General features: G+C 51.1%; 1 protein-coding gene across 6 annotated transcripts in view; it reads right to left on the bottom strand.

Annotated features, from left to right (window-relative positions):
- The window catches only part of Vav2 (vav guanine nucleotide exchange factor 2), a 174953-nt gene that overhangs the window by 110718 nt on the left and 39319 nt on the right, over positions 1-24916 (bottom strand). For all 6 annotated transcript variants that reach the window (XM_013346056.2, XM_026778744.1, XM_026778742.1 and 3 more), the window contains exon 2: positions 23172-23288. In XM_013346056.2, the coding sequence (XP_013201510.1) occupies positions 23172-23288 (117 nt within the window). The remainder of the gene's footprint in view (positions 1-23171; positions 23289-24916) is intronic.

Here is a 24916-nt window from a genome sequence, read left to right as displayed (position 1 = left end):
CAGTCAAGAGAGTTCGTGTGTCTGTGTGTCCCCAGACCACTGCAGAGAGAATGACCAGGAGCGAGGCTGTAGCAGGGAGAACCATGGTCACCTGTCCAGCTAAGCCCTTGGCAAGGTCAAATAGGCCAGTGATAGGCTGGACACAGACCTTCCCTGGAACACAAACTGCTCTATGACATCCCCAAGGTTTTGTGGGATTTGTTTTGAGGTAGAATCTCATTGTGTAGATCAGGCTAGCCTTGAACTTACAGATATCCACTAGTCTCAGCCTTCTAAAGATTTACTTTTATTTAACTGTGTGTGTGTGTGTGTGTGTGTGTGTGTGTGTGTGTGTATGTGAGTGTATGTCTATGTCTGTGTAAAGATACATGCACACGTGAGTGCAGTTGTCCATAGAGTCCAACAGAGCACGTCAAATTCCCCTGGAGCTGGAGTTACACATGACTGTATGTGGAATAATCCTTTATACTGTGTGAATATATATTGGTTTAATAAAGAGGCTGACTGACAAATAGCTGAACAGGATAAAGTTAGGCGGGAGAGTCAACCTGAGAATGATGGAAGGAAGAAGGGCAGAGTCAGAGGAGTCGCCAGCCAGATGCAAAACAAGTTGGACACACAAAATGAGACAGAGGTAAAAAGCCATGTGGCAGAATGTAGATTAATAGAAATGGATTAATTTAAGTTGTAAGAGCTAGTTTGTAATAAGCCTGAGCTATCAGCTGAACATTTATAATTAATACTAAGCCTCTGTGTCGGTTATTTGAGAAATGGTGGGCAGGACAGAAACATCCAACTACAATTGTGAGCCACCCGGCTTTGGTGCTGGGAACCAAACTTGGGGAGAAGAGTACTGGCTACCTCTCCAGCAAGATTTATTTTCATTTTTATTTATGTCTGTGTATTTGTGTGAAGTATGCCACATGTCTCTAGACAACCTAAATGCCCCTTGACCAAAGAATGGATAAGGAAAATGTGGTACATTTACACAATGGAGTACTACACAGCCTGATAATTTGAACTCAATCCCCAAGACCCACACAATAGGAGAGAAAACCCACTTAATTGACCTCTACATGTATGTGCTCTCTCTCTCCTCTCTCTCTCTCTCTCTCTCTCTCTCTCTCTCTCTCACACACACACACACACACACACACACACACACACATACACACTAATTATAGTGACAGCAATAATAATAAGTCTTGATAACACAAGCTGAAGCTCAGCAGTTCAGAGCACCTGCTACTCTTGCAGAGGACATGGGGTCAGTTCCCAGAATCCACATGGTGGCTCACAACTCGATGTAACTTTAGTTCCAGAGGATCCAATGCTCTCCTCTGGCCTCTGTGAGCACCTCCATGGTTGCAGTGCACTGTACACACTCCGGCACGAACACACAAAACTCCATGGTTGCAGTGCACTGTACACACTCCGGCGCGAACACACAAAACTCCATGGTTGCAGTGCACTGTACACACTCCGGCACAAACACACAAAACTCCATGGTTGCAGTGCACATGTGTACACTCCGGCACAAACACATAAACTTTAAAAAGACGCAGGCTGAGGTGGGTGTGGTAGTCCACCCCTAGAATTACAGCACTTGAGAAATAGGACCAAGTAGGACTCAAGATCATCCTCACTTACATGAGTTCAAGGTCAGCCTGGGCTACATGAGACCCCATCTCACAAAATTAATAATAATAATAGTTTTAAGATATATGCCGATTTTTTTAAAGTTAGATTTCTGCTTAAACTTTGTTTAATTTTAATTTTTATATTATGTATGGACATTTTTGCCTGCATATATGTCTGTGCACCATGTGTATGCCTAACGTCTATGGAGACAAAAAGTGGATGTTAAGAGACCAGGCAGTGGTGGCTCACACCTTTAATCCCAGCACTTGGGAGGCAGAGGCAGGCAGATCTCTGTGAATTTGAGCCCAGCCTGGTCTACAGAGTGAGTTCCAGGAGAGCCAGGACTGTTTCACAGAGAAAGCCCGTCTCACCGGGGGAAAAAAAAAAGTGGATGTTGGATCCTCTGGAACTGGAGTTACAGATGGTTGCAAGCTACCATACCCACGTCCTTTGTAAGAGCAGCAAGTGCCCTTAACCACTGAACCATCTCTCCAGCTCCTGAATTTTTTTAAAGGTGTTTGAGTAGAACACCTCATAGGCTACTCCATACGATGAAACGAGGCCATTGACACATTGAGACAGACAACCTATACTTCCTTAGTGGATCCTTAAAGCCCGGCAAAGAGCAGAGAACTCAGAAACCTTACCATCGCCAAAGCAGATGCAGGGAAAGTCGGGGTCACTGTCTACCCACCCATGCAGAAGTGCTCTATGCAGATGCAGGGAAAGTCGGGGTCACTGTCTGCCCACCCATGCAGAAGTGCTCTATGCAGATGCACGGAAAGTCGGGGTCACTGTCTACCCACCCATGCAGAAGTGCTCTATGCAGATGCAGGGAAAGTCGGGGTCACTGTCTACCCACCCATGCAGAAGTGCTCTATGCAGATGCGCTTTCCTGCACCACACTAGCAGAGGCAGGAGGATCTCTGTGAGTTCAAGACCAGCCTGGTCTACATGGCAAAATCCAGGGCAGCCAGGCCTGGCTACATAGTTAGACCTGGAAAAATCAAGTTCCCCAAAGCAAGAAAATCTGTGAAAGACTTGGCAAACTATGCGTCAGCATTGTGAATACAGATGAAATACTCGACACAGCAAACTGGCAAAGATAATGCTGACATTTTGAAACAGTGGGAAAGGAACTCAAAAATCAGTAAAGTGCTTGCTTTGCAAGCACAAGGACCTGACGTCGATCCCCAGAACCCACGAGAGAAAAAAATGTTAGGTGTGTTAGAATATATATACTTGTGGTTCAACAATGGGGCAGACAAGAAGATCCCCGGGCCTCAATGGCCAGCTGGCCAACCTAGCTAAATCAGTGACCTCCAAGGCAATGAGACCCTGTCTCAAAGGAGGTAGGCACTTAGGATTGTCCTCTGGCCTCCACACAGCAGACACCCGCTTGCCCATGACATACATACACATGCACTGAGATAAAAAAGAGCCAGGGGACTGGAGAGATGGTTTGGGGTGCAACACTTGCCCTGCAAGCATGAAGACTGTAGTTCAGATCCCTGGGAAGTGTGCAAATGCCAGATGGTTGGCAAGCCTGCAATCCCCGTCTTCAAAGGCAGAGATGGGATCCCCAGATCAGGGTGGTTAGTGAAACTGTCATACTGCTGAGTTCTGGGTTTGACTGAGACTCTGCTTCAGTGAGCAAGGCAAAAAGGTTATCAAGAATAACCCCCTACTATCAACTTCAGGCCTACACACACACACACACACACACACACACACACACACACACACACTCTCACACACACACACACACAAATAACTAGAAAGCAAAGGGGAGGATGAACAAGAATAGACTCCTTGTAGGATAGAGCATGCCTCAGGGATGGACTCTGGACAGAATGTGTAAGGGGTGCAGGCCTGCCTCCAGTCTGACAAAGACCTGCCGATTGCCTCCAGGCCTGGCTCATTTCTAGAAGGCTGCCTGGGAAATGCTCCCATGACCCCACCTACGCTGACAGGTTCAAATTGCCTGCCTTTCTGTGAGTCTGGGGTCAGGAGGCCACATCATCTGGGGTTCAAGATCACACAGATGATTTGACAGAAATGAGACCCAAGATTGAACTACTGCATCACAGGTCTCCTGACCTCCCTGTGTGTGACTGTCTGCACCTTCCAGGCAGAAGGTAACTCCGCTGCTCCCTCAGGCAGACGGTTAGTTCTTCAGAGGCTCTAGGATTCCTCTGACATGAAGGGTGATGAGACAGAAGCAGCACAGCTTTAAAGTACCTTTCATCCTTGTGGCATGTGACTTCCCCAGAGGCCAGCTTTCCACCCAACTTACACAACCTCCTTATTTTTGCCCCAAGGGAATTTGATTGGACTTTGGGAATTTTAATATTTGAGACTGGACCTTTCTGTTTCAGTAAGGTGCCCCCACCATACCCACAGATCCAGCACACTTCGTGTCCACTTACAGTAACACCTCACACACATAATGGTATTGCTCTATAAGGTCCCATGGCCTCGGTCAGGCCTATGGGATTTGGGGCTGGGTTTTTCCCACCAAGGATCTGAGCATCCAGTGATACCCCAGCAGCCTCCCTGCCTCCCATAACCCCAGCAGCCTCCCTGCCTCCCATAACCCTCTCTGATGACGGTACAGGGAAAAGCACATCCATAAACAGCCATGTAGCCCAGCAAGGTAGCACAAGCTGGTCAACACAGCACTTCAGAGGCTGAGGAGGAGTCCAAGCTCAAGTCTAGCTTGAGCTACACAAAAAGACCCATCTCAAAAACAAAGAAACAGACCCATCAAAGCAGGGACCATTACTCATCACCCCAGGGGTTCCCTCCCTGGCTGTGCACAGAACATTCTCTAAGCTCTTACAAGGGCAGCCTAGAGCTTCAAACTTCTTAGACCCAGAAAATTCAGAGTTTCACCTAGGTGTGTGGGTGAACTTGCAGAACTAGATGCCACCTAGGTGCTACAGTTGGGGTCTGAAACACACAGAGGAAGGACGCACAAGGGAGGGGACACATAGGTGGACCTGATGTCACTCAGGTTCCAGACTAGCCTGAACCACAGCAAGCTATCAGATGCCCCCTCAGAAAAGCTGAAGGTATATCATACTTAAGATGGCAAGACAGCATTGGAGGTGGCGTGGGTATGGGAGAGCTGGCCCCACCCCTTGCCAGCTCTGCCGAGGTCCAGATCTAAGGTTTTGAGTTGGCTTTCTTTTTTGTTGTTAGTGTTTGTTTTGTTTAATTTTTTTCTGTTTTCTTTTGGGGGTAGGTTACAAACATGGGAGTGGATATGAAAGGGCTGAGAAATAAGTAGGATTTGGGTGCATAATGTGAAATTCCCAAAGAATCAATTTTAAAAAGTAGTATGTTAAAAAAGAAGAAGAAGAAGAAGAAGAGGAGGAGGAGGAGGAGGAGGAGACAGGCTGACATCAGGGCTGAGTCCAGTGCCTATGATTCTGTCACATCAGGTGACTCCCAGAAGCTGGAGAACACAGAAGATGGCCAGGATGGAAGACACTGCCTGTTCTGCAACGTAACACTCCAAAACTCCTCATCAACACTCCGCTGAGGCAGGGCCTGGCCTAGAACTGCAGTCATGTACAGGCCAGAGAAGAGTAAGGTCAGGCTTTGACCACACTGCAAGACCTGTCCCGCTGGGAGCAGAGAATGGCAGAGTCTCCTCTTCAGTGTCCACCAGTTAGCAGGGAGGGGACCGAGAGGCATGGAGGTCAGATGCATCCCCTCTGGGGCTAACAGCAGAATGGCTGGCGGGTACTGGGGTCCAGTTCTGCTCTAGCCTTCTATTTCTGTGTTGGAAGTATAGGCTAGTCCCCCTCAAATCAAAGTCCCTGAGGTGACCATGGCACTTCATTCACTAGAACACAACTAGTCTTCAGGGACCAGTCTACAGGAGCATTCTAGCATTGCCTGGCTTCCAGCTTCGTAGAGACTGGCTGAAGTACAAGGCACAGTCTGCAGCTCTGCCCTGAGTCAAACACCTGCAGGAGCAGGAAATGCTGTTACCGGAAGTGATCCTGTGAACATGGACAGCACACACTTCCCCAAAAGCAAGGGTGAGTACTGGAATGTACATAGCCCCAGGTTATCACAGCCTGTGTCTGCGGCTGGAGAATCCTCAACATGCCCTGGTCCCCAACACAAGGTCCAAACACATCTAGCAGACACCTCCAGCACCCACTAGAGTCAGAGCCAGGATCTGAGGGGATGTTAGCAAAAGGTCCCCCTCCTGATCTGTACCATCAGTTACTACAAGGACACCAGCCTGGCCCTACGCATGATGTGGTCTCTGTACAATTCCTATGGAGCTGGGATACCAGAACATCCCACACTGTTGAGCTACTTCCTGCCAGATAAGCTAGGCTCTGAGTGAACAGGGGTCCCCATTGTCTTGGTTTGGGATTTTATTGCTGTGAAGAGACACCATGACCATGGTAACTCTTATAAAGACAACGTTTAATTGGGGTGGTTTGCTTACAGTTTCAGAGGTCCAGTCCATTATCATCACGGTGGCATGCAGAGAGTCCTACATCTCACAGGCAACAGGAAGTCAAATGACTGTCACTCTGAAGGAAGCTTGAGCAAGAGACTTCAAAGCCTGACCCCACAGACAAACTTTACCCAACAAGGCAGACCTCCTAATAGTGCCGCTCCCTTTGGGGGCCATTTTCTCTCAAAGCACCACACCCATGAAAGGCATTCACGCATCACTGGACTTGCCGGTAGCTTCCTCTAGACTCTCAGTCCTGGGGAAACAGTCAATCAAAAGTCACCCAGTGTACTTACCTCCCCAGGCACAAGTGAACGGTACCCACATCACTTCCCAAGGGCACATGTGAGGTCAGGCCCCCTGCCACCTCCCTGCAGCACGGGTGAACAGTACTCCTTACATCACCCTCCCTGGTGACTATGTGAGAACAGGACCTCACGTCATTTCCCCAGAGCACTCACGGACAACCACATCCTTGTCACCTCCTATGCCTTCTCCCTGGAGCTCCCCTGGGCACCAGAGCTTCCCATCGCCTGCCTGAGCACCCAGAGGACTGAGGCCCCACATCATAACCTAAGTACCGGTAAGAACCACGCCTGTCATCTCCCTGGGATACACTGAGCCTTAGAGTTCCACATCACCTCCTTGGGGGACACATGAGGATCAAGTCCTGCATCACCTCCCTGGTGGACACATGAGGACCAGGTCCCACATCATCTCCCTGGGGGCCACGTGAGGACCAGGACTATGGAGCCAGGCACTGCGTACTCCTCGGATCTGTTTGCTGTGCCCAGAGTGTGACCAGCAAATAGCAGCTATGTTCCAGAAAGAACATGTCCCCTGGCTACAGCTTAGGGAAGGAAAGAAAGCATGCCTTTAACAACTTCTAGAAACTTCCCTATGGAGCCTCACTCACCCGCCCTCCCTTTTCTCTCTTTTTTTCCTTCACACACCCATGGGGCCATGCTGGACACTGATCCGTTTGTCAAAGAAGTGAAAAAATGAGAAAAACCCTTGCTCACGGGGACAGCCATTGTGTGAGCAGAGCGGCAATAAGCCAGTCGACAAGTAAGATGCCCTCAGAGCAAGCACTCTAGACTCGAGGATGGAGAAGGAGTGGTCTCACAGGGTGGATGGCCAGGGAGACCTGAAGGAGAATGGAGAGACACCCCGCAGCTCCCTGGGCCAAGAACAATCTAGAAAGTGCAGTCAGTATTAGCAAAAGCCCTAAGGTGGAGCCACCAGGCCAGCCAAGCTGTGCCAGGGCAGCAGTGGCCAGAGTTGAGGACTAGGCAGGGCAGCATCATTGGGGAGCAGCCTTCTGTGTAAGAGAGACAAAGGCTGTGGTTAGGTGTTCCAATGCTCAGTCCCCGGATTCCAATGTTAATGAAGTTTGCCACTGGGACTTTGAAAAAAAGACTAGGAATTAGATGAGGTCACCGGGGAGGGAAGGCCACAGTGACTTGATCAGGTTCATAAAGAGACCTAAGCTGGCACACCTCTGTCTCCCAGGCGACAGCCTCTCCCATAAGAAGCACTGGCAGGGTCTGAGAGATGCTAAGCAATCCCTTGTTCCAACAGAGCCTTTTTTTTTCTTTTTCTTTCTTTTTCTTTTTTTTTTTTTTTTTTTTTTTTTTTTTGGTTTTTCGAGACAGGGTTTCTCTGAAGCTTTGGGGCCTGTCCTGGAACTAGATCTTGTAGACCAGGCTGGACCAGAACTCACAGAGATCCACCTGCCTCTGCCTCCTGAGTGCTGGGATTAAAGGCGTGAGCCACCACCACCCGGCCAGAGACTAACTCCTAAGTGAAGGTACAGCTCTCTAAGGTAGACTGTCAAGCTGAATATTTCATATGACCTGCCAAAGGGCTGGGAGCTCCCCATGAGAAAAACAGAACACTGTTTTGTTCTGGTTTTTTTTCCCTGCTAGAAGGGCTTTTGATGTTTACAGGAAATGTAACTGTCGCTTTATCAGTTTTAAGTTGCAAAGACACATAATCTCCAAGGGACTGTTAGCAACTTGAAAACAACATGCTTGTCCCTCTCAACGTGCCAACAGAGTAGTAAGAGACTACATCCATGCCTATAGACTCAGCCCAGGCTGGGATTCTGTGCCTTCTCTGAGTCCCCTCCCCATGCCCCATCACGTGAATGCCACCTCCTCTTTGCTTATGAAAAGAAGCTTGGCTCAGGAGAGGAGCAATCTGCCCCAGTAGAGCAGCTGGTTACAGAAGAAGCCAGGATGGGGAAGGAATGCATACAACCACATGAGAACGCGGGATGCCATCTGCACCCATCCACGGCTCCCGAGCTCACTTCAGCAACGCGGGGACTTGCAGTTCCCAGTCCCAGCTCCAGGCTAGCCCCTGGTCACCATATACGCCACTCTCACTTCTCCTTCCCAGACTCGCTCGAAGGGCATCAGCAATCTCTCATTTCCCCGCTTCACCAATTCCATTTCCAAAACGATGGGGACTCAACACCATTAAACATGATTTAATTTGCTTTCCCCTAATGACTGGCCCACGGTACTAGGACGTCTCTCCTTTCCCACTTGAAAGGCCTTCGAAGGGGGTGATTTCCTCCCAACAAATTAATATGGAAGCCATTAGGACAACGAAGGGGAATCGTCCTTGGCTTCTAGCCCCTCTTACACGGAGGCAGACCACAGTCCCAGCTAGAGGAGAAAACGGCAGAGAACACAGACAGGTGGTGGGCTTCTGGGGCTCCTTCTGTGCAGGCCCAGTTGCTACTACAGCTCCTACTAACACCAGGAACATCCCAGAGCCCAGGTCAGAGCCTTCACAGGAGTGTTAACCCTCCGAGGCATGTGAATGAGAGCTGGCAGCAGAATGACAAGTTCCTGAGCCTATGGGGACAACAGCAGTCCTCACCTGTGCCGGCAGTGGTTCTACATCACTCCTCTCATGCTCCCAAGGCTGGCATCCTTGTTACTGCCATTACAGACAGGAAACCAGGCTGGCAAACCAGGCTGCATGGAACACGCTCCCAATCCCAGCATTTGGAGGGCTGAAGCAGGGGTCCGTGAGGTCAAGGACAGTCGCAGTCTCAAATACCACTGGGCTACATGAAGTCTTACCACAAACATAGGCAGCAACGGGATTGGAGAACTGGCTTAGCAGTTAAGAGCACTTGCTGCTCTTGCAGAGGACCTGAGTTCTATTCCCAGCTCCCAACCACCTGTAACTCCAGCTCTGGGAAATCTGTCGCCCTCTACTAGCTTCCTAGACACCTGCACAATACAGACACGCACATGAATAAAAAATAATAAAATAAATCTGGGGGGGTGGGGGAAAACAGTGAAGGTTTTCCCAGCGAGTTCATGCCCAAGGTCACATGTTTAACACACACGCATCCTTAAATCCTGTTCTCGGGCCCGAGATCCACAGTCCCCAAAGGACAGGGATGTCTGCTGTATCTTCAGGTCACTTGTCAACGCTTCACGCTCTCCACGGCCCTCCAGGCCAGACTGGCTCATAACAAGCTTTCAATCCATCCATGGCCTCCCCGTGAACCATCCTCAAAGCCATGTCACTGTGTTTCCACACTCCTGCTGTTCACTGAAGGGTCAAACCCTGGCTGTGTGCTGTTCTGGAATCTTCCAAGGGCCCAACACCAGAACATCCCCAAACCTCATTTTCAGAACACTGTGTGGGACAAGACTAAAGGGAAGCCATGGGCTGACTGGAACTCACCTCTGTCCGGGGTCTAGCTGATGTGGGAATCACACCAAGGGCTAATGGTTTTGTGGCATTTGCTGGGCCTGTCACCGCCCATCCCTGGCTACCCAAGAGGAAGGGCTCCAGAAATCCAGGCACATTGAGCCAGGCTGTCCCCAGTGGTCAGGGAAACTACCAATTTCCTCTCTTCTGAGCTATGAAACGAGCTATAAGCCCAGTGAGGGAAGATACCAGGACTAGGACTCTCCTTGAATATTTTGCCTGTGTTAGGAGGGAGTGAGAGACTCAGACATCTTTGCGGCCAGCTAAATCAGTGAGGAATGCAGGTTGGAAGCAGAGAAAGAATCAGAAGGACAGGGTGTGCTTCAGGTGAGCAAACCAAAGAAACTCAGACAGACACACACTATGATCTGGATCCCAGGGCGGGCAAGGAGACGCCTCTCCCACCTGTAAGCTAGCCCTCTGCTCAGAGACCAGTAATCTTGCAGCCTCATACTGCATAAACCAGGCCAGCGTTCCATTGCCCCTGCCCAGCCCAGATGTGCCAACACTCCCCTTGCCAAGCCCTAAGTCAGCAGGCCAAAGGCCTGTTTAGCCCTAACCCCAAGCAGAACAGGGACTGGCAGGTACTCATCAGACCAGGATGGGCCAAGATATCTAGCAGCTCCACAGATAAGAAACAACAGAGAAGACCTGGAGGGAGCTGACAGTGCAAGCTAGGCAGAGCCTGGTTTTATCTCCCCAGCTAGGGCTGCCTGAGGACAAACCTCAGGGCACAGACCAATCTAGAGGGCTGGCTCAGCCTCCAGCCCACAGCAGGCCACCAAGCAGGCCTGACGCCCCACTGCCCAGTACTGGCTGGCAGATCCCTAAGGGCTGTCTCACTGCTCTGGCACCTGACCTGCATCCCGCCACAGACTGAACTGATCAGCCATCTTCTCAGGAGGTAGCACTGGGCTGCCTGTGGAGCTAGGCTACAGAGGCAATCAATGACACAGAGACTCTGGTCACTAGATAAAGGTGCCCACCCAGCCAGCCTGGCAGCCGCTCAGAGATCTATACAGATACCTATGCAGATAGTCAGCCCTTTCGGAAGTCTCCCAACTTCACCCTGCTGCAAACACAAAGGCCCAGCTGGGCTACGGATCATAGTCCGATGCTTGCAGCTCCCTCTGCAGCGCCAGCCACAAAACAAGCACCAGCCGCACAGGCAGCCACTGGTGAAAATGAAAGGAGCTGATATAAGGGTCCCTGAGGGTTCCAGGGGCTCCCCATGCCCTAATCACACCCATTCCAAAGTCTAACTTGTGAGCACCCTTCCTGGTTGGCCTCAAGGGCCCTCTGTGTGAGGCGGGGGTCAGAAACTCTAATTAAAGATAAAGCTCATAATTAACCTTTGATTAATTAAAAAGCAAGAAAACTAATTATTTAACAATGTCATTGGCTTAATATGTGTCATCTTTGGAAACGTACAGCCCCAAGAGGAGAAAGTGGGGGGCTTCTAACAGGATCCCTGGAGAGGACAAAGCTAGGGATACAACTCAGCAGGTCTCCCCAACCTCTGCCCTCACGTGGGCATGAAAAAACCTAGATAGCCAAGCACTGGGTTCTAAGACAGCAGGGACCTGGGAGGGCTGTCTCCTCACTACCCATCCTCTCTGGAGGACTCCATCAGGGATGGGTAGATGAATGGATGGATGGATCTGCAGATTTGCCCTCAGGTCGCAAGGCCAGGTCCCTGGTCACATAGTCTCACAAGCAAACCTATCAAACATCTGAGGGCTATATAGCCATCCCAGAGCTCAGGCCCTTCTTACTATGAGATAACACTGAGTAAGGAGAGCCTCGGTCTGTGGGATCAGGTGGGGAGCCAAGAGGGAACACTCTATATCCACTTGCACCTCTAAGAAGAAATGGGAACCCACACACTTCAATACAGTCTCACAGGGTGCAAGAGCTGGCATCAATAAGGATGTCACTGATACCACAGGCATGGCCTCCCCTTCCAGAGATGACTCTGGAGGACTACCGTGGCTAAGAGGCCAAGCAGAGCCTATAACAGTCACAGGTCACCCATGGCTAAGGATGGTTCCTGCAGCCAACATGAGCAAGGGTGGTGCCAACCTCCCTGCCCAGAGTTTTCTTTTTCTTTTTTTTTTTTTTCTTGATTTTTCGAGACAGGGTTTCTCCATAGCTTTTTGGTTCCTGTCCTGGAACTAGCTCTTGTAGTCCAGGCTGGCCTCGAACTCACAGAGATCTGCCTGCTTCTGCCTCCCGAGTGCTGGGATTAAAGGCGTGTGCCACCACCGCCCGGCCCTGCCCAGAGTTTTCGCATGAGTGAATTGCCCAGTTCAGCCATGTTCATACAGCCACTGAGCCACACCAACCACCCTCCTTCAGGAAGCAGCCCTGTTTTGAGACACTCGGCAGCTCCTTTCCAACAGGCCAGCATCCTTCAGCATCCTGAGGTTCCAGTACCAAGTAGCCCTACCACATCCCCACAAACGCCTCCAGCTGCCCCCACTAAGACTCCTTCCCCACTAGTCCCCAGGCCTGGGTGAGCACAAGACATCTCAGTTGACCTGCCAAGCTCTTGCCAAGCCTAGTCTGCAAATGCTACTCACAAGGACATGAGCTGATTTTACGGGCCAGCAGTTGGCAGTGCGGTGTGTGCTTCTGGCTAAGGGCAGCGAGGTGAGCTCACCAGACTCTGCTGGTTGTTTTTTCATCAACCTGACAAAAACCTAGACATACCTGAGAAGAGGGATGAAGCACGATTAATAAAAACTCAGAGGCAGATATTAAGGTTCAACCTGAAGGCCAGAAAGGCAAAACAGTCAGCCACTGGCTCTTACCTCGACCTCAGTCCGAAATAGTGATCCTGCCTCCAGGAATCTCAGAATGAGACTGAGACTGAGAGCTCCTCCCGTCTTATAATCCTCTCTAGCTCTAGGATTAAGGGTGTGTACCACTACCGCCTGGTTTCTATGGCAAGCTAGTGTGGCTACTGGGATTAAAGGTGTGTGCCACCACTGCCTGATCTATAAGGCTGACCAGTGTGGCTGTTTTATTCTCTGGTCTTCAGGCAAGCTTTCTTTATTAAAATACAAATGAAATATCACTACAGAGGGAACCACCACTGAGAAAGTGCCCAAGAGCAGAGGGGGCCAGGGGTCTCAAACTTTTTATCACCAGGGGTCGGGTACAGTGTCCCATATCACCCCAGCTACAGGAGATCAGCACAAGGCTCCACATCACCTCAACTACAGAGGCTGGGCATGAAACCCCTCATCACTCCAACTGCAGGCTTTTAGCACAGTTCCCCACATCACCTCAGTTTCAGGGGGTGGGCATGGTTCCCCACATCGCCCCAGATGCAGGGGGTCGGCATGGTTCCCCACATCACCCCAGCTGCAGGCAATCAGGCACAGTGCCCCACATCCAGAGATCAGACACCGTGTTCCACAGCACCGCAGGGATCTCTGTTCCAAGTTCACAGCACACACCTCATGAGTCCAGAGAAGCTGCCTCTCCACCCAGAAGGCCTGATCTCACAGCTGAGGCTGCCACTGGCTGGCCCCAAGCTGGCAGCAGGACTCCCACTGACCTTTAGAATAAGCAGTGCACCCTAGAAAGGTCTGCCAAGGTGACCAGAAGTGACACCATCACAAGGAGCCGCTTACACTTTGCTATTTTTTTTTTCTGTTCTCCTTCCTGGTCTCATTCAGAATTTTCTGCCACAAACATCAAACTGTCAAGCTTCACCAGACACAATTAATGCTTGGGGCACTGGGGAGAAACAATTAACCAATTAAAGCTTAATTAACTGTGGACAAAAACCAAAAAAAAAAAAAAAAAAAAAGGCTTGCACCAGTTGCCACGAGATGAGTGAAGAAAAGCCAGGCTCCTCGTCCCCAGGTGGGAACTAGCTGGGTAGAAAGACACTCAAGCAAGCAAGAAATGACAGAGACGTTTGCTTACACACAGGACAGGAAGGGTGGCCCTGAACACTACAGGAGAAACCGAGGTACAAAGAAAGCAGTAACGAGCACACACGCCACGACACATAATGGCCACAGCGCATCTAGAGTCTGTCCGCAGCTATTTCCTTGGGTGTGGGCTCCTGTTTCCTCAGCATCAAAGCCTCAGTGAGCAGGGAGGAAGTCCACAGGTAGAGCTGTCATCTCCCAGCATCCTGGCACTGTGCAGGTGTCACGCGTGCTTCCCGGAGTGTGTGCACTAAACCCTGACACCCTGGTCTGTAGCTCTGCAGAACAGCGCTGTTCTCTTAAGAGTTCCCGTCAAGCTGCACCCCACCCTGTCCTGCCACACCTTGTCTTACACTAGGCTGAGTGGACCACCTGCTGGGCCTGTATTTACCCCCCCCCCCCCCCCCCCCCCCGTCCATTGTATATGCAGCTCTGAGCTTTCCAAACTGCCCATCAAAACCAGGAATTCCACTGGGAAGCCCTCTGTAAACACCTCAGCTCTCTGCGCCATCGTAGCCCCACCGTGGCCAGCTACCATGCAGTGGTCCTGGGCTCTGCTTTTCCAGTTGCTGAAGCTGTGTGCCCTAGCACAGGCTGAGCTGAGCGGAGGACACAATAGAGAGACCCATCCTCCACACAATGCCCACCACAACCCCCACCAGGAAGACCAGGAAACCCAGCCACTAGTCCTGGCACTAAACCATGCCAATTCCCAAAATTCTGGGTTTTCTCGGCTTAACCCCATCCACACCAGAGGTGCTGCTGGCATCATCCAGCATATGAGCCTGCTCTTACCAGAGGAGCTGAATCTCAACCATGAGAGCTTGCCTGAGAACTCACCCTACAAACGAACACTAGTATGAGACCAGCTCATCCACAAGAATGAGCATAAGGCCCAAGGCCCCCGCATCTTACTTTAAGCTGGGCAGATATCGCTCATCAATAGCTGAGCCTCAGCAGCCATGACTGAGTGTTCCAGGAAGCTACTACCAGTCAAGATTAATCACTGTTATCAGTCAAGCCGCTCCCTTTACAGACAAGAGCACCTAAAGTGCTAGGAGAAGGCAGCAGGCCACCCAAGTTCCCACAGCTCAGAAGGTACTCCTGCCCAATTCTAAACCATGGAGGAAGGAGTCTTTTCCCATACGTGATGCTGGGCCAACCATGAAGCCTACGTTCACAGGACCTTCCTGTGCCACACACCTGCTCACAAGCACACCAATTTTGTGTTCTCTCCAAACTCAGACCCCACAAGCTCCAAACCCTTCCTCCTGCTTCCATCCCTCCGGCTTACTGCCCTCAGACACCAAGAATCATAATCCCCAAGAGGGTACCAGCATCCAACGCATCACCATGGCCTCCAAAACAGAGTCCTGCCCCTCATCATTAACACTGGGGAAGAAGTATCAATTCTTAGCTGTGGGCTCCTCTCAGCCTTAAACTTTCAGCCTCAAACCTTGCCCATTTCCCAGCAAGCCCAGAGGACCCACACACAGTGGTCTAGCTTTTCACAGGGCTAGTGTTGACAGCAGGGTCTCAGCTACCGATCCAGAAGCATCCTCCTCCTTCCCTCTTTCGCCAGCCAGCAAGAAGTTAAGCAGTTTCTGACTGGAAGAGGAGGCCAAGCGGAAGCCTCAGAGCTGGACGTAGTCAGGAGTAGAGCGCCTGCCCAGATTGCACAAGGCCCCAGGACCATGAGAGATACAATGCTCTCATTGCCAGTAAAAAGCCAGAGGCACACCGTGTGTGTGTGTGTGTGTGTGTGTGTGTGTGTGTGTGTGTGTGTGTGTGTGCTTGTGTGTGTGTGTGTTATGTGGGTGCTTGCATGTGTGTTTCTACGGACACACACTCAGCATGTCTGATCGTCAAGTTGCCCCGAAAGTGTGGCCTAATAACCTCCTCCTGAAGTGACACCCACTCGCAGAGGTGTGGAGGGGATCCTTCCAAGCAGGACTTGGAAAGCCCTTGCCAGCAGCCCCTGCCAGGGCTCTGCCGGGAGCCCTGAGGCTGCTCCGCTCCATGGCGGCTGCATTTTAATAAGTAATTAGTACGGAATGGATGCTGCGAAAGGGCCCAAGTACCTCCCAGACAGTATTAAGCCAAGGCGTGCAAATGAACTTGGCGCAGCAGGAGCTGGTGAGAGCCATCAGCCAGCGAGAGAGTACCCCGGGAGAGCACGAGGCTCACTCAGCAAATTTCCTGAACAAATATTAGGGACAAATATTCAAGCCGCAAGCAGGCTTGAAGCCTGGATATGGAGATCTGAGTGTCCGACCAATACCCATGGTTACTGCTGTCTCTGATCAGATAGGGCTGGAGACCCGTCCATACACACGGGTGCCCAAGTTACTGAGACTATCCCTCCACACACTTGACAGTAAGCAGGGCAGAGTGGCAGGTTTGTGACATTGTTAGAGGCTTGGTAAGGCCAGCACTCCGGCAGCTGAAACAGGCCATGGGTACCCCTGCCCACTGCTAAGGGTCACAGCTTGATTCTCAAGAGCTGCCACTTGGAGGGCATACCACAGGAAAGACATACAGCTGCCTTATCTGGTCTCTTCCTCTGCAGTTCCTATGGAAAAAAGATTTCCACCCATTTCACAGACTGGAACACTACAGCAGCAACATGGGAGGCAGCCCAGTGACATCCGGGGTCTGCCTTAGCACCCTTCTATTCAAAAACTCTCAGCTGAGCCACTTTACCAGGCTGCAGGAAATACCAGCAAACATGCCCCTCCGCCCCCTCCCATCCCGCGTCAAGTTCAGAGGACAATGACAGCAGATGTCTGTAGGTGACAGGTCAATGCAAGGGACCACAGCAATTACAGGGGACAAAATAAATGTCTGGAAAAGACAAGCTGGCTTCCGTCTGTGTTAGCTTTACCTGGCTATACTGTGGGCTCTGTGGAAAATGCTAGAAAAACTAATGATGCCTGCTTGAGACCAGAAAGGAGAGGGGCATCAAATGCCAGGGGAATGAGCATGGGGCCCATAAACTGCTGGAGAAATGACGGGACAGTGGACAGAGAGACCCGAAGGCTCTCATAAGCACAGCAGGGCACTGGCAGGTAAGCTCTGTCTCCCACCGCCACAGCACAGCCAGCTCCTCTGGGGACCCAACTGCTCCGCCAAGCTGAAACCTGGAGGCGACATCCTTAGCTGTGATGTGCCCAAGCTTCCAAACTCTTGCTTTGAGCTTCTTCAGAACTCTTCCTTTAAGCAAAATGTCGCAGAAAATGCCACGCCGGAAAGGCAGGGCTGCAGCAATTCAACTGGGCTCCATCTTTCTAGCCTCAGCAGGAGAAGCTAAAACTCCATAGCCGGGGAGAAGCGTCCAGCCTGTATGGCTGCCATCGGCACAGTCACAGACATTATCCAGTGTCCTACACTCTCAAAGGTCCACTGTTGGCACCCTCCCCTGAGACACAGGCATATTACAGCTACTACCCAGCAGCTGGTCAGCTTCCACACTGCCCCCTGGCCTCCATACTGCCTTAGAGCCCCCAAACCACCTCCTGGCTTCCATGCCACTTTCTGGCCTCCTCACTAACCTGCCTCCCATTCTTTTAGGTTCCCATGGGATGCAGGCAATCCTGAGTGGAAAAGACTCGGCATACGGTGCCAGTGACAGACAGATACCAGCCATGACCTCCATGAAAGTGAGAGGACTCAGGGGCTCAGAGGCTGCTGGGTGGAGCCTAGGCACCTGGGTAAGCAATGCCAAAATCATCTAGGGGCCTGTCAGTCCAGGCCCAACTCTTGTTGAGGGCCAGGTGAACTGCTGCGGAAGTGTGAATCACAGTGACTCTTCAGGTGAATAAGGGACCCACTGATTAGGTGACACCCACCTAGCTGCTCCCAAAATAGCTCCCTGTCTGACATCAGGCTGGCGTCAACGGTACCACCTGGTGGGGCTGCAGGCTCCAGGTGAGACCCCAGCTGGGACATGCCGAGTAGCCTAGGGACATCATTCTGGAAACCACAGCTTTACCAAGGGAACAACTGGCCTCCTGTCCCTAGTGAGACCAGACCTCCTGGAACAGCCAGGGCTCCGTGCCTCTTGCAAGACTCCCCCGCCAGAAGCTCAGGCCTCTGCCACACCTAACGCGCTCACACAGATGCACTGTGTTGGGACGCAGACGGTGTAATTGAGAATGCACTCAGGATGCTGCCAGGAAGAGAGGAAGCGGGAACAGGGGCGAAGCTGCCACTGCGCCATCAGGGCAAGCCTCGCTTAGCAGAGCCAGGGTCTGAGGGAGACACAGAGGAAGCATACAGCTAAGAGGAGAACCCAGGAGGCCCAGGGGAGGTTTGGAAGACCCTCCAACTTAAGAAAAAATGCTGAGGAGGGTGGGTGGGTGCATGCCTTTAATCCCAGCACTTGGGAGGAGAGACAGGTGGGCAAGCGGATCTCTGAGTCTGAGACCAGCCAAATCTACAGAATGAGTTCTAGAACAAACAGCCAGGACTAGAGAAAAGCCTGGTCTCAAAAAAAATTTTAAAGGCCTTCCAGTGATGGGTGGGGTAGAAGGGACTCCCTGGCAGCACAGGTCAAATGGCTGCAGAGGTGAGCAAGCAGAAGCAGGAGAAAGGCCTAGGCACACAGTGGGCCTAGTTTCCCTGCTGCAGGCAAGAACTACAGCCTACTACTTTAGAAGACTGAATGCAAGGGCATGACTGCTCCCAGGTACGCTGAGGAGATTTGCTGTAGATATGAGGGAAAGCACAGCCAGAGGCCTCTGGAAGTGTAGAGTGAACTGGATGGGGAGGAGGGGCACCTGGGAACCAAGAGAGCTCGGGAAACAAGAGGTCAAGAGGGCATGTAGCCAAAATAGCTGAGTTGTATAGGGAAGAGAAGCTCGGGAGGGCTGGAGAGGTTTAGGGTATGGGAGCAGGGGGGAAGTCAGCCAGGATAACTCTGTACCAGGTACTTGTGAATAGGGAGAGACGGGTGGCCAGAGTTGACTTTGGTATGTTAGACTAGGCAGCTCGGTTAGCTATTTGTCTCTCTGAGACCTAACGGAAACCACCCTACTACCCTTCCCCTTCTCTGGCTCTCCCTCCTGCCTTCCTCCTTCCTTCCCCTGCCTCCTGACCCTTCAAAGGACATGCTTCATCTTTTGAGACCCTGTGACATGCGCCTCAACCTAAAAAGGCAGGTTAAAAGGCTCAAAACTAGTGGCTACCATCACAGACAAAAATGTTAACAGCAACAGGGCTCTGTCCCTCCCTGTTCCCTGCTCCAGTGCTGCCCAGGGCTCTCTGCAATGCAGGCCTGGCTATGGGTCCCCTGCACACAAAGGATGGCACAGCAGTGACTGGACAGATAGATGTAGAAGTGAGGCTAAGGGAACACCATAGCCCAGCAGGCAATGGAGCTGGACCTCCCAGTGCCAACTTGGAAGAGGTGGGGGGAGGGGGGGAAGCTACCCAGCCATTGACCCCGAGCAGGAAGCTGGCCACTTGCTGTGAGCCTCAACTTCCTGTTCCACAAAATGAAAGAATGAAGAGACATATCAGCACAGAGGACAGAGGAGGACTGACATAAACACGGTGCCAAACCACAGGGCGACGCTGCTGCTGTCCTGATGACCTGCAATGTCTAGGAGCTGAAATCGCAGAAGAAAGCAAACAGACTCCCCTCTCCAGGGTCCCCACCAAACTTCCAAAGGGTTTTTTGTAGCTGTTGTTGTTGTTCCAAACTCCCAGAAAGAGGCTATGGGTGGCCATCTATGAAGTGTCCACAGTCCCAAGTCCCAGCAACAGAACAGACACGGCCCAGATAGGACACATGAAAATGAGAAAAAGCGCATGGCAGGGACAAGGCAAGCAGAGTACATCCTTAAGTGGACAGGCACCTCACTGCCTGGCCCCAGCCCCGCAGTCAGATCCTGGCTGCCATGCAGCACAGCTACCCTTGGCAATCTCCAGGACAGGACTTATCTGAACTAAAACCTATTATCTTTAATGTAACTCTTCGGAAAAACACCAGGGAAGGCAGCCAGAAAGACACTTCCGGAACTAAATTCTGGATCCCTCACGACTTGCTGGAACTGGTAGGGTGAAGGACCAAGAGCAGGAAGAAAACACTTACACTAAAAATGACAAGAACCCAAGGATTCATTTCCGTGCAGACTCCCTCAAGCGATGCCTCAAGAGCCAGCCACGATCTTCCCAAAGGATTAAGATGACACAAGGGTCAGGTCTCATCCAGGCGACCCGACAGTCCTGCTCTCTCAGCCTAACCCCAACAGAACCTGGAGGAGAGGAGGCACCAAAGGCAGCACAGGAGCCGTCAGGTCAGCTCCGTGTAGAGCCAGAGCCTCCGCACCACCGCTGGCTGCAAGCAGAGCAGGCACCAAGATTCACACTCTTCTGGACAGACCTTGGAAGAGGTGCCCCCTGCTATCTACAAATGGGGCTTGGAGAATCCCAAAGGCTACATCCTGGTGAAGACAGATCAGAGAAGACACCCACCCTGCTGGGCTCCAGAGTTCCAGAGCTTAGCTACCAGGCTCTGTCCTCCTAAGGTGCAAATGTTATGTCTTTTACAAATAGAATCGTTAAAAAAAAAAACAAAAAAAAAGCAGGGGCTGGAGAGATGGCTCAGTGGTTAAGAGTACTGACTGCTCTTCCAGAGGACCCGGGTTCAATTCCCAGCACCCACATGGCAGCTCACAACTGTCTAAAGATCCAGTTGCAGGGGGATCTGACACCTTCCCACCAATGCACACAAAATAAAAAGTTAAATAAACCTTTAAAAATGCAAAGGGAGAGGCTGACACCTCCCTGTGACAATCTGGGTTGGCCCCTACTAGCACTGGTGACCAGACAATTGTAGCAGCGTCCATTTCTATCTGAGGGAACACTACAATGGCTAGCCCTGCTGGGCACTTCCCACTCCCATCCTTTCTCTCCTCAGTCTCACACATCAGGGTTCTCAACCTGTGATCTCTAGGCCCCTTGAGAGTCAAACGACCTTTTCACAGGGTCCACCGAAGAGCATCAGAAAATACAGACTTTGCATTACAATTCATAACAGTAGCAAGATTACAGTTATAAAATAGCAATAAAAATAATTTTATGGTAGGGCATCACCACATGAACTGTATTAAAGGGTACAACGTTAGGAAGGTTGAGAAATACCGGTCTAAGGGCACTGGGTTAGGTTATCCATTCACCCAGCAGTGGTGTAGAGGAGCCTGATCCGCCCAGTCCACCCTCAGGACTGGACAGGGACTGAAGCAGCAACAGGCAGAGGTGGGCTGAAGGTCATATGAGCTCCAGTAGGGCAGAGCATGAGACTGGACTCCACCCCTTAGTTTGGCTGCAGGGTCTGCACAGCAGGGTCACCTCCAGCCCCAGCACCCCACCCTATGACTCAAGGTCCAAGCCCACAATCCACTCCCATTTCCCATAAGCGTAAGCTGGGGCAACGCCAGGGAAACAGGCTAGAAGCCAAGGGGAAAAGCCCCGATGTAGCCCCTCCATCCCCACACGGAGCAGGCAAAGTACACTCACTGCAGGGTCAGAGATGTCCTGTCAAAAACTGCTGACAAGAACAAGGGCAACCCTTCTTCATAAACAGCTTGACCACACAGTTGGCCGAACGGATGATGAGAGCTTAATCCAGATTTATGTGTCTTACATCATGCATTCCGCCATAGCAAATTAGAATCAAAATGAAATTACATGAAATTATACACAGAACACTCCAGGGCTGTGCTGTTGAACAAAACATAGGTTTGGTTGGATGTTCCCATCTTTTTCTCTGTATGGTCATTCAATATCTGGGGTGTGGAGTGTGTGTGTGTCTAAGTCATCAGCTCCTCCTACCCAGAGTGCTGTGGCAAATTCATCTCAACCACTTCCAGGGACAAGACCAAGAGAGAGTCCCAAATAGATCTATCAGACTGAAAAGCCACTCATCGAACAGAATACCAAGCAAGGCACCATTCACACACCCAAGCAGAGGGAAACACAATTCTCTATGTGCATGATAATGCATCAAACTCCCTGCACCTGCCCTGCAGTCAGGACCTCCATACATTACATAGAGACCTTACTACCCACTACCTGGCCTTGGCAGCTTCTGGAACCTTGATGCAAATCTCCAAGACCCCACCCCTTCATTCGTGCATGCTTGACAAACCTACAAAATCACGCCCATAGCACCAAGTTCCGCTGATAGCTGGAGACCTGGTCCCCCAAGTGAGAGCTGCAGTGGCCCCTATATGCTTTTATAGCCCCCCCCAAAAAAAAACACTCTAAAAATTGAACACTCATAGAAACAGACTCTCAAAATGAAGACTCCCAGGACACAGAGACCTGCTGGGGCCAGTGGCTCCCAGAAGCCTAGTGCTGAGCACTGAACTGGCTCTGAACACCACATCACAGGGAAGCCCCTTGAGGGACAGGTCTCTCAACACTTACAACAGCAAAGTTTGTTCTCTCAAGCACATCCTGGACAGGTGGGCTGTTTCCTCAAACACCCAGTCCCTGAGGATCATCCTCAGGGCAGTCAGGGCCTCTGCCTCTTCCACCAGCACTGGCTCATTGGCCAAGTCAGCTGTGGCGGGGAGGGCGGGCAGCAGAGAGGCTTGAGGAGACAAACCAGATTACAGGTCTGCACTTCAACCCTCAGTGCCCCAACCAAAAGACATTACAGTCACGATTCTACCCAATAGGAGGGACAGAGGGCTGGAGGCATGCCTTGGTTGTTAAGGCGTTTAGCTAACATGTATGAAGCCCCCAGTTTGATCCCCGCCACTGCATAAACCAGTAGTAAGAAACACCTGTAACCCCAGAACCCAGGAAGTGGAAGCAGAAAGACCAGAAATTCATGGTCATCTTCAGCTACATATGGAATTCAAGGCTGAGTTGAGCTACATCAGACTTTGTCTTACGGGGAGGCAGGCAGATCTCTGTGAGTTCGAGGCCAGCCTGGGCTCTTACACAGAGAAACCCTGTCTCAGGGGAAAACAACAACAACAAACAAAAGATGAGTTACCAATATTTTTGATGGCACCTAACGTCATCACTCCATACCCATTCTCATCAGGAAGCCACGAATAGTCACAGTCTCTAAGGCCTTTGCATCTGCCTGGCCTAAGGTTCCTCTCTCTCACCAGGGGGTGGCCAGCACTCTCAGTTTTTAATGGCATCCCCTAGATTTAGATGTAGGTGGTTCCCCTGACTGAGAGAGGGAGGATCCACCCTCCTGCTCCACCCTGTCACACAAGCCTGGTTTCAGCACCTTCCCATCAGTGACACGGCTCAACAGGCATGGGGTTGGCGGGCAGCCAGCCTGTGTGGCCCACATGACCCAGTGCAAGCGTGTCGAGGAGCCCACTCACCTTCCCGAAGTCTCGGACATCAAAGAGGTCAAAGGGGTCAAACAGCTCGCTGTTCCTTAGTCCAAATTTATCGTGGCAGACTTTGAGGAAGGTGCGAATATTCTTCAAACACAGAAACTGGAGAGAGAGAGAGAGAGAAAGAAGCATCAGTAAGGGGACGTCAGAATCTCAGAAAACATCAGTCACAGGAGCCGCAAGGTCCTGCGCGTCCATGCAGACAGAGGGAATAGGCGTCTTGGCTGCAGGAGAAATCCCTGTTCCAGGCTGGGGAGGGGGACTGGAGCTCAGAAGCTCTGCAGCCTAGGTACTCCCAGGGTGGGGAGCCTTACATTCATGTTGCTTTGCAGGTGACAGGTGACACCAAATCACAGCCAGCTAACCCACACCCTGCCCTGGCATAAGCCTGTGCATCCCAACCCTGATGCTGAGCTCGAGTCAACAAGCACGACGGAGCACCTCACACATGTGCACATCGCGCTCATGTGTGCGTGTACCCACAACTCTGTGCAGCACACATCCATCCCTTCGCAGCAGCCAAAGCCAGTAGCAAAACTGTGCCACTGACAGCCAAGACCTTGGAAAGGAGCTACACTGGGCACAGCAGGAGACTGGAAGAAAAAAGGTTGTAACTCCCAAAGCAGCGCCAGGGTCCCTCCTCTTTGGCACCATCTCCGCCACTAAGCTCCTGGCCAGCTCTGACCCTGACTTGTACGGGAGGGACGATAAGACCATCAACTTCTGGTCCTTGTGGAGAATCAGTTGTAAAAAAAAAACTGACAGGAGGGACTGGAGAGATGCTCAACAGTTAAGAGCATGTGCTGCTCTTTAAGAGGATAGGGCTTCAGTTCCCAGCATCCAGATCCAGTTCGCGCAGCCTGTAACTCTAGTTCCAGGGGGACCTAACTTCCTCTTCTGGCCCCTATGGGAACTGCATGCACACAAGGCACATAGAAACAGGCACACATATATACACATTAATGAATTACACTTTAAAATTAGGAAATAGTCAGGCAGTGGCAGAAAACACCTTTGATCCCAGCACTCGGGAGGCAAAAGCAGGGAAATCTCTGTGAGTTCAAGGCCAACCTGGTCTACAAGAGCTAGTTCCAGAAGAGCCAGGACCGTTATACAAAAAAACCCATCTCAAAAAAAAAAATTAAAGAAACTGAAAGGCATAATGGAGAAGGCCCCCTAGCACAGGCTTTGGAACACTGGGTTCCTGGTTTGAATCTTGTCTGAGAAATGACAAACAGTGGCCCAAGCTTCTGAGGTACTTGCTAGGCAGAGATTGTCCTCTGATAGCAGGCAGGGGCCAAATCGTATGTAGAGGCCATTTAGGACCCAACACAGCTGAGCATAGCATTTGAGTGGCAAGGACCCAGTACCTGCAGCCCAGTACAACCTAGACTTTAGGCCAATCAATACCCACCTACAGGACCAACTACCAATCTCAAGTGAACTTCAGGAAGCCTGTCCCTGGCTATCAGCAGTTTGTAGACAAACGAACAGATTCTGATATGACGGGGCCAGAATCACAAACAACACAAGCCTCAGTTCTCCTGACAGCATACAGGGCCCCCTCCCCTGTCCTGTGCCACCACTACTCTGCCTTGGGTCACTTGCCCACTGCCCACCACCCTGGCTGAGATGTTACCATTCACAGATGACACTGGCCTGGTTCAACACACTCTCTCTCTCTCTCTCTCTCTCTCTCTCTCTCTCTCTCTCTCTCTCTCTGTGTGTGT

This window comes from Microtus ochrogaster, chromosome 4 (genome assembly GCF_000317375.1).
Source record: "Microtus ochrogaster isolate Prairie Vole_2 chromosome 4, MicOch1.0, whole genome shotgun sequence".
Classification (NCBI taxonomy): Eukaryota; Metazoa; Chordata; class Mammalia; order Rodentia; family Cricetidae; genus Microtus; species Microtus ochrogaster.
The sequence above is the reverse complement of the archived record's forward strand: the minus strand, read 5'-3'. Positions and strand labels throughout refer to the sequence as shown.